The 10,494-nt window shown below is 48.6% G+C and overlaps 1 protein-coding gene across 1 annotated transcript; it reads left to right on the top strand.

Moving 5' to 3' along the window:
• Positions 1 to 8,476: 8,476 nt before the first annotated feature.
• On the top strand, positions 8,477 to 9,517 carry LOC110331778 (olfactory receptor 226-like). Its single transcript, XM_021212653.1, has one exon. It carries the CDS (start codon positions 8,503 to 8,505, stop codon positions 9,457 to 9,459), a length of 957 nt encoding a protein of 318 aa, XP_021068312.1. The 5' UTR covers positions 8,477 to 8,502; the 3' UTR covers positions 9,460 to 9,517.
• Positions 9,518 to 10,494: the final 977 nt, after the last annotated feature.

Here is a 10,494-nt window from a genome sequence, read left to right as displayed (position 1 = left end):
AGAAAGAAAGAAAGAAAGAAAGAAAGAAAGAAAGAAAGAAAGAAAGAAAGAAAGAAAGAAAGAAAGAAAGAAAGAAAGAAAGAAAGAAAGAAAGAAAGGGAAAAGGAAGCCAGGAATATGTTTGGTAGAGGTGTGATATGGTGAGGTGGAAGGGGGCCCCTCTGCATTCCCATGCTAAGGCATCCCTTCCTCCTGAGGGACCAGCCACATGATTGTATAGTATAGAATAGAGTTTACTTAGGGCATGGGAGGGGAGTTGAGGGAGTAGAGACAGAAAAAGTCAGAAAGAGAGGGGGAGCAGGAGAGGGGGAGGGAGAAAGAGGGGAGAAGGAGAGAGAGGGAGAGGGAGAGAGAGAGGAGAGAGAGGGGGAAGGGGAATGGGGAAAAGGGGGCAGAGAGGGAAGAGGGTAAAAGAGTAAGAGGGAAGTTGAGTGAGGAGGGGGCAAGCAGCCCCCTTTATAGTGAGTCAGGCATACCTGGCTGTTGTCAGGTAACTGGGAGGCAGAACCTAGAAGAAATGCTAACATTACCTGTGTCCAGGTGCCTACAAAGGCCAGAAGAAGATATCAGATCCTCTGTAACTAGCTACAATCGGTTGTGAACCTCCCAGTATGGGCGCTGAGAACCAAATTCAGGTTCTCTGAAAAAGCAGCAGCAACTGCTCTTAAAAGCGGAGCCAAATCTTCATCCCGGCACCCTTAGCTCTGATTGCCCCTTCCTCCTCCTCCTCCTCCTCCTCCTCCTCCTCCTCTTGCTGCTGCTGCTGCTGCTGCTGCTCTTCTCCATCCTCTCACCCTCTCCCTGTTTAGACTTTTCTGTCTCCAGTAACCTCCCTCAATGTTTTCTACTGTGAGATACATGTGGAAAGTTTTAAAAATATTCTATTGACATATTCGTTGTACATGGTACTAGGTTTAATGAAATTACTGTCATATAACTAGACTATATACTTTGGCCATATTCACCCTCAATCACCTCATGTTCTCCATCCCCTCCTTGCTAGTCACCATTATTCCCCAGCCTCATATCTTCCTCCATGTCTTATATGTATGAATAATTTGTCTATGTACAATCTAGAATCCACAAGTGAAAGAAAACACTTTTCTTTCTGTGTCTGTCAGAGTCTGGCTTTATTTCATGTAATATGATGGTCTCTAGATGCATCCATTTTCCTGCACAGAACTTAATTTTTTTTTCTTTATAGCTGGATAAAGTTCCATTTTGTGCATGTTTTGTGTCATTTTATCTCTAGGCTGATTCCATAGCTTGGTCACTGTGAGCACCACTTCAGAAAACTGATGTGCAAATATTTCTGTGAAATGTTGACATGGAGGCTTCTGTGTGTGTGCCCAGAAGCGGTGTAGCTGGGTCACACAGATGCCCGGAGTGGTGTAGCTAGGTCACACAGATGCCCAGGAGTGGTGTAGCTGGGTCGCATGAACAGGAGCTGTGTAGTTGAGTCATACAAATGTTCTTTTCTTTTTGTTGTAGTTGTTGTTGTTCGTTTGTTTTTGTTTTGTTTTGTTTTGTTTCTAGGGTTTTGTTTAGGAATCTCCATAGTGGAAAGTTTTTATTATATATTTAATTTCTCTGATAAATACAGGGATATTCAAATAATCTATTCATAATTAAATCGATGCTTCTTAATGTGTAAAGTTAATCTTCATTGATAAATTTATTGTGATGCAACTATTTGCAAACTTCTTATATTACTTTTAGCCATTAGTGACATACACAAGATACCCCTCTTCTTTTTTTGTCTTTTTTTTATTTATTATTTTCTTTATTTACATTACAAATGCTATCCCGAAAGTTCCCTATACCCCCCCCTGCCCCTGCTCCCCTACCCACCCACTCCCACTACTTGGCCCAGGCCTTCCCTTGTGCTGGGTCATATAAAGTTTGAAAGACCAAGGGGCCTCTCTTCCCAGTGATGGCCGATTAGGCCATCTTCTGCTACATATGCAGCTAGAGACACAAGCTCAGGGGGTACTGGTTAGTTCATATTGTTGTTCCACCTACAGGGTTGCAGCCCCCTTCAGCTCCTTGAAGATACCCCTCTTCAATCTCTCAAGACCTACTGATAATTTGTGGGGTCTCTCTTTTATCTTAACTAGTCTTAATAGGATGGAATTCATTTTATTAACATTTTATCCAATTGACCTCCAGGCTTGTTGACAATTCACATTTTACTTACACCTAATTATTCATTATTTCTTTCTTCCTGTGGGTTGGGTTTGATCTGTTCTTTTCTTTCTGTTTCTTAAAACAAAACCTCTGGCTTTTACCTTTTTGTCCATTCAAAGGACCACCCCAAAGCTATGACTTTCTAGGCACTACACCAGCTGCATCCCCAGGCTGAGTACTTTGAGGGGAGCTAGCATGAGAGTCTCATAAGCTAAACATACACCTACCATAAGCCAAAGTATTTTTCTTCTATGTGTTTGCATAAACTAAATTAAAACATTGGGATAGGAAAGTAAAAGAAATTAAAACATTGGAGGTATAATAACGAGACCATACCAGTATTCACAATAAAAATTGTTCCTAACTGCCAAAAACTGAAACATCTGCACTGTATTCTAATCATCCATAGGTTACCATGGAAAGTGGTGGCAGATTTTCCCAATGTGCCACAGGTATGCGCGACATGGATAATCAAAGCTTCAGACTGAATGGTTTTACTCATGGTGCATGTTTTGCAGTTCCAGGAAATGAAAAGTAGGCTTTGGTACCAGGAAGCACCAGTGGTCTCGTGGGGGTGAAAGGAGGGAGGTGTGCAGTCCTGGGATGCTTGCTATCTTGTTTGTAGGGAGGGTTTCATGTGTGTGCTCCTGAGTCAAAATCACTAAACTGTGTAACTGTTTGTGGTTATCAAATGTCAACCAAACCTCCTCAAAGCTCTTCTAAAGAAATAGAAGGTCCCACCCAAAGGAAACTCCAGACCCAGAACCACAAAGCAGCCATGCTCCTGCCGCTTCCTCTGACCAGCATCTGAGAAGAGCTGACACTAGTAGCCAGTCTCTGTTAATTTGCCACATTAGAGAAACCGACACAGGAAAATCATCATACTACCATAAGAGGTGCAAAAATGAATAAAATCCACTGGCCATTTATGATCATAAATAATCACAGCCAAGTGTTTGCAAACCAGAGGTAAGAGGGAATACCCACATCAAGATTCTTGCTTCTTGCTCTTACCGATCTGACCAACTCTGCACCAAGAGCTGGAAACCTGCACAGGAAGATAAACAAAAGACACACCAGAGGGTTAGACAGTGAGCCATAACCAGATAATGTCATTGAGGTAGAAATGCCAGGAGAATGCACCTAAAAGCTAGATGTCACAGCAGAGTACAGCTTACTGAAGACCAAACTATAGGAGCCAGCTATGCATCTTCACATGCCCCATACATTGGATTAGAAAATGAATGCTAGACAGGTCTACTTGTTGAAGCAGCAAAAATATCCAATATGTGAGAACTGGCCCCATGAAAGGTATGAGGCCACCTCTATCCAGAAAGCTGAGAGACACTAAATGGAATGTAAATAACTGGAAATACATCAAGTTGGTGGGCTGTAAGCCTCAGATGTAGAATTATGGGAGCACAAAACTCCACAAACTGACCTAGAATATACTTGAAATTTTACATGTATAGGAATCTCTTTCCTGCCTAGATTGTGTGGAAGCATGTTTGAAATTTAGTGTGTTCACTGGGGTCTTCCCGGAAGTAGGGAGGACAGGAAGCAGAGAGGGTGAGCCTCTTTTTGCCTTCCTAGGAGTCCCTCTAGCATGGGCATGATGAGGGACATGCTGGTGTGCACTAAGGAGGGACAAAGACAGAAAGAAGGCAAGTCTTAGAGCTGGTGCTTCAGCATGCCTGCTCCTCGGGGTAGAGCTGCTTCGGTGCTGAGGAGAGAATGATGGGCAAGAAGAGCAGAGCGAGACTTTGTGCGCTAGAGAGATCTGGGAAGGACCAGGACACCATGCAAAGATGCAGGGCCTCAGGATGTGGGCACAGATAAGGTCACTGGAATCAGGAAGTTGTTCCCCACCTTGTGGCTTCTTTCTGAGAAACGGGGTTGGTTAAGAGTGAGAGAGCATGTTGGTAGAGGGAGGCAGAGGCCTAGAGGCTGAGACAATAGAAGGAAAGGGACAACAGAGCATTGGAAGCTGTACCCATACTCTTGGGTTCTCGGGTCGGGGTGCGAAGGAGCGCTATTTTGGGGCAGTGATGGAGGATTGGACAAGAACATAGTCTCTGCACATTCCAGTCTCATTCCAAAGCACTCCCACCACCACCATAAGGCTACCCAGCATCAATACTTATGACATCTCATCCTCACATCTGAGACCTCCACAGAAACTACGATTGTCCTGGATCTGGGAGCATAGATATAGCTGAAGAGCAAATGAGTAGCCAACATTTGTAAAATGATTTTGATGCAGGCATTATGGAGCCAAAGATGCTGGTCCCAGGCAGTCCCCAAGGGTACTGCCAATTAGATCCAAGACCATATGGTAAGCTGTGGGTCCCCTAGCCACAGAAAGCTGGTCTACTGTCCTCTGTGATTGAAATGGCCTCTTTTCTGCCTGTACATGCCAGAGCTGACGCCTCCTTGTCAGACCCAGACACTGCACCCTCTCATTACCCACTGCCCTCTGGTCCCTTAGGTCATATGCAATATCACCATGGACCTTCCAGTCAAAGCTAGCCATGGGGTATACTTGGAAAGATACCTGCCGTGTCTGCCATAGTTGTGGGGCAGAGATAGTACACCACAGGCCCCAGCAAGGACAGAGCCATGAGTGTGGTCTTCCCAGGGTCACAGTGCCAAGGCAGAGGGTCTTGTGTCTCGTTGAATAGCTCATCCCACCCGTAATCCTGAAAATAGGCTGTGCAGGGATCAGGAAAGTCGTGATGAAACAGAACAGCTCTGAGCAGGTCCTGAACCTGAAGTGCAGCAAAGCAGGAAGGGGCTCAGGACCCCCAGGTGACTTGCTCCTTAGGCTCCTGGTAGGTGTTCAGGGGTCTGTTTGCTCATGTCATGCCTCCTACACCTGCCCTGCCCCCTGAGGTCTTTGGCTGGGCAAATGTCCATTGTCTCCTGGTACAGCCAGTCTGGTTGACAAGCACAGTCTCGAGGGACCACATGAGGATAAGGTGAGAGCAACCTACCAGAAATCACCCAGGGACCGATGCAGGGAGTGGCCTCTATTCCTTCCTCCCGGCCCCAACCTCTTGCAAAGCTCCAGCTAGGCAAACCCTTTTCTGCTGGTTACTCTGCCAGGAGCCAGAAGACCTTCCCACACACATGCCCAGTCTATCCCCTAGAAGCACGCTGGGCTGAGGCAAGATGGGGCAAGGCCTGCAGCTTCCCACCTCACAGCTGACTTCCCCATGCTGAGGTGTAGGGTGAGGTGGGACCTGAGAACACAGAATCCCAAGTCCCACCCATGTGAACAGGATGCTGGAGGAACTCCTGTTCCATCTCTGGCCTTTGATATTTGTCTCTGCTGTGAGGGGTCTCTTTTATTGAGTGGAGTCACTAATGCAGCCAAACTGAGTTTATATCTTCCATGTTCTGACCTTGTTGCAACAGTCACCAAGAATACGAACACCACCCAAGGGCAAAACCCACCTCCCTATCCAGGAGTGCAGTGCCTGGGCTAGTTTCAGCGGAGATTTAGGGAATCCCGGGACCCTACAGTCAGCTGCTCAGTCATCTCTACCCCAGTCTTGGTCGTCTCTCCTTCCAGAACCATGAGCCATTGTTTCTCACACAGAGCTCCTCTGCATCTTCAAGGTTAAGGTCCCAGACACAGCACTGACTCCAGGAAATCCTGAACGAAGCCATGAAGCACTCGGTGTCTTCTTAGTGGGCTGGCAGTCAGAACAGACTCAAACCCCCAGATAAACCGCCTAAGAGCCTCAGCACCCACTCAGGTGAGAGCTTAGGGGAGGGAGAGTGTAAGTACATGTATTCATGAGTGTGTCTATGTGCATCCCTGTGTATGCACATGAGTGTGTCTATGTGCATCCCTGTGTATGCACATGAGTGTGTCTCTGAGTCTATGTACGCCTGGATATTGCTGTGTGTATGTATCTACACTTGTACATACGTGCCTGGGTGTCCACCTGTATGTGCCTGTGAGCATCTGTGTGTGTGCCTATGAGTATCTATGTTACATCTGCATGTACACCTGCTTGTGTCTGTGTGTGCCTGTAAAAAAAGCCTCATGCATTTGCACATGCTTTGTCCTGGGTGTGGGTGTGTGTGTGTGTGTGTGTGTGTGTGTGTGTGTGTGTGTGTGTGTGTGTTTCCAGGTGTGCCTTCACATGTCTGTATGAACCTGAGCTGCAGCCTAGCTCAGCAGGAAGCCTGGAACTGATTTCTGATGACCATGTTCCTCCTGGGCAGATGTTTATATGAAGGGGCAACATGTCTGTGTTTTCAAGATCATTGCTGTTTGAGGCTGTGACTGTCCACAGGCTGTGAGAATGGGATGGGGGCTATTGAGGCTGGGAGGTTGGTGTTTATCCCCTGAGTTATCTGTGTGCGCCAGAGGTGGATTTGCTTGGGGGCATATCTGCCTATGTGTCCGGAATCTGCTATCCTTCTGAGGGCCTATGCTCTGTATGTGTACATGTGGCATGGAGGTAAGCTGAGATGCCCTGTAAGTGATCCTAAGTTTAAATAGGAGAGTTGAGATTAGGCGTTAGCTTTTGGAGGAGCTTATGTGCTACACGTGCACTTTCTAGGTACTTCCCATGGTGTCTCCAAGTCAAGGACAGGAGGCTCTAGTGCTCCAGGTTCAGCAGTCCTGGGTCCAACACCACCTGTTTTGTCTCCACCTGTCTGTGTCAGGTGCTTAGGCCATGAGCCTCATCACATAAAGCAACAGCTACTCCTTTCAGAGAAAGAAACAGCTGGAAGAGAGGATATTTGTCCCATGCACATAGCAAATGGGCAACAGATCTAAGCAGAAGGCAGCTGTGGGTCACAGGAGCTGCAACAGGGAAAGACCTGAATTTACCTAGCTCAGTTCCTAGATAGGTCACTCAGAGATAACAGTATCTTATGACCCAGCTATGCAAAAGAAGGGTCTCTGTACCGTAGCCCCAGTCTAATAAGACCTGCCCAGACCACCATACCTGATCTTCCAAGGTCTTTCCAGATAACCAGGCCAAGCCCTGCTTAGACCTTCCCAGACCCTTCTGTTGCATGGGACCCTCTGTCCCACTGCTGGCAGTAAACTTGTCCTTTCCAGCCAGCTCAAGGCTGGCACCTACAGAGCCATAAACCTTCTATGCTCCCTGGAGCCATCAGGGCTGGCAACCTGTCGGGTTCCCTGTTCTTAGAACATGCCTTCCACCCATCCTGTGAGGAGATGAGGCAGGGACCGTGTCTGTGAGGGCTTGTCAGGGTAGCCAGTGGGAGTCCTGCCATAAACCTGGTTGACAGGGGAGTCTGGGGCTTGTGGGTAGGAGGTGTCCTGTTCAAAGTTATAGCCCAAGAAAAGGGTGGGGCGTGAGCTCAGTTCCTGTCCTGGAACTCTGCTGCATCTGTGGTCTCTAGAAGGAGAACTGCACATCAATGCCCCTCCTTGCTCAGGCACCAAGCAGCATGCTGGGATAGGCTGGAGGCACAAAATTCTTGAGGCAGAAGAGAGAGTACCTGGGAAGCCTAGGCATGGCTGAAAGGCCACCTGCCCAGGAGCTCATGTTGCATTCTTACGCCAAGGGTCACTATGGGATGGACAACAGAGTAGCTGTCCTGAGAGGATCTATTTGTTAACTAATGTCCGAGGCCCCTCCAGCATCATCCTCTCTACTCCAGGCTCTGTCCTGAGGCTTAGCTTGGGCCCTAAGTCTGGAGATATCTTCCCAGGACACCTGAGGACTGCAGAGTGGGTGGAGGCTGGGTCCTGTGCTGGTCAACAGCTGTGTTTATTAACAGCACTCTGGACACAGAATGAAAATGGAGACACATCTGGAGGTTGACCCTCACCTACACCTGGTCAGATACGTTCTCTGTGAAATAAGCCAGTATGTCCAGCAAACTAGCTGGGCTTCCCTTTTCAGTCGTCTGGGGATGCATTAAAGACCGCCGAGATGCTAGCCATGGAAACAAGTAGAACGTTTTCCAGCCACTCCAAGTGAATAGGTTTATTTATGCACTTGTATTTTAACCCCAGTGTGTAAATGTTCTTGTGAGTGAGTGCAGACTCATACATGCTGTGGCACGTATGTAAACATCAGAGGACAGGTTCACATGTCAGTCTCCTTGTTTGAGACAGGGTTTGCCGTTCACTACTACACATACCAGACTATATAATCCATGAGCTTCCAGGGATTCTCCTACTTCTGCCTCCCATCCCTCCACACGAATGTGGGGATTACAGGTGCATGCTGCTGTGTCCAGCTTTACCTGAGTCCCGGGGACTCTCCCATACCTAATTCTTCTCCCTTTGCTCCCTCAGGTGGAGTCTTGGCCACCATGTTTGCTAGGAGGAACAGCTCAGATGTGACTGAGTTCATCCTTGTAGGATTCTCAGGCTCCCTGGGGCTCCACCTAAGCCTTCTAGGGCTGTTCTTGCTGGCTTACATGCTGACTGTCACAGAGAACCTGCTCATCATCACAGTCATTCGCGCCAGCCCCTCACTGCACAAGCCTATGTACCTCTTCCTCAGCAACCTGTCCTTCCTAGAGATCTGGTACATCTCTGTCACGGTACCCAAGATGCTGCTCAGCCTGGTCTCTCCCAAGTTCCAGCACATCTCCTTCACAGGCTGCATGGCCCAACTGTACTTCTTCTTGGCACTGGCCTGCACCGAGTGCGCGCTCTTGGGTGTCATGGCCTACGACCGCTATGTGGCGGTCTGCAACCCGCTTCGCTACCCAGTCATCATGAGCCCTGGTCTCTGCAGCCTCCTGGCTGGAGGCTCCTGGTTATCTGGCTTCACCATTTCCCTGGGGAAGGTCTTCTTCATTTCTCGTCTAGGCTACTGCGGCCCCAATGTCATGAACCACTTCTTCTGCGATGTATCTCCGCTACTCAACCTCGCCTGCTCTGACATGTCAGTTGCAGAGCTTGTAGACTTCCTCCTGGCACTGCTCATCTTGTTGGGGCCACTGCTGTTGACTGTCTTCTCCTACACGGCCATCCTCAGCACTGTGCTACGCATGCCCTCCGCCGGTGGCAGGCAGAAGGCCTTCTCCACCTGCGCCTCGCACCTGGCTGTGGTGGTCATCTTCTATTCAGCTTCTCTCTTCATCTATGCCCGGCCCCGTGCCATCTACTCCTTCGACTACAACAAGCTTGTGTCCGTTGTCTACACAGTGCTCACACCCCTAATTAACCCCATCATCTACTGCCTTCGGAACCAGGAGGTCAAGCAGGCGCTGCATAAGGTACTTCAGCGAGTAGCACAGGTTCTAGGCCCCTCCTCCTAGGAGGAACCATGCTTTCCCAAGCCTGAACCTGCCCACAAGTCCATCAGGATGATGGACATGCCCTCCCGCCAGCCCCTAAATTCAGCTATAAGCCAGGGGCAGCAGCATGGCTCCCAGGTCCAAAGCCAGGACCCTCTCAGGAGCCCTTCCCTGGACCCATGCAAAGGCTGTGCTCACGGGAGAGTTCTTTCCAGCCAACCATGGTCAAACTATAGCTGCAGCTCTTCTCACCTGAGGGGAGCAGAGAAGACCATAACATACTGAGATGCCCATGCACACAGATCTTCTAGCTCTGCATGCCACACAGGAGCAGCAATGACCAGCGACAACCTTGTCATCCTCCCCCCAACCCAATTCCAGTGGTTTCTGGGCCTTCTAGGAGGTTTGTCTTCCAGCAGAAGGGACCTTGCAGTTGCAGAGGCTAGTAAGAGAAGGGACAAGTGGATGAGGTAGGTAGAGCTGAAGAGACTTTGAGTACTGCTAAACAGAGGCAGCCAGCCTCTCACCCCCCCCCCAATAGGCACCAGCCAGCTTCCAGCTCTGCCAGGAGCCTACGGAGTAAAAGTGAGGCCAGAACAGGAAGGGGTCCTCTGAACTATAGACACTTGGAAGCCCTCTGTGTCACTCTCAAGACTATCATAAGGCACACAAGACATATCAAAGCATCAGCTGACACATAGGTACTGCTCTTTACTATATAGAATAGGCATCGTGCTGAATAGCAACCAACACAAAGCTTGCAAGTACAGTCCTTGTCCTGGAGCATGGGTGTGAGCATGTGAGGACAGAGTCTTTCAGTCTTCCTAGACCACATAGGGAGGTGGTCTCAGCTGCCCTGGAGTGGATACATGGCCTGAGGGTCTGGGTCCTGTTTGTCTACAAAGGAGATTTGAACAAAAGGAGAGAGGAACAAAGCCAGGCAAATCAGGAGCTCTAAGCAAACATTGACCCAAAGTGCTCTGCTTCTCACTAAATGGCTGGTGAAAGACCCATCTCTGTCATTGCAATAGAAAGCCCAGAGCCCTGCCCCTACTT

This window comes from Mus pahari, chromosome 1 (genome assembly GCF_900095145.1).
Source record: "Mus pahari chromosome 1, PAHARI_EIJ_v1.1, whole genome shotgun sequence".
NCBI classification, from domain to species: Eukaryota; Metazoa; Chordata; class Mammalia; order Rodentia; family Muridae; genus Mus; species Mus pahari.
Note: the sequence above shows the minus strand (reverse complement) of the source record. Positions and strands in the feature narration are given on the sequence as shown.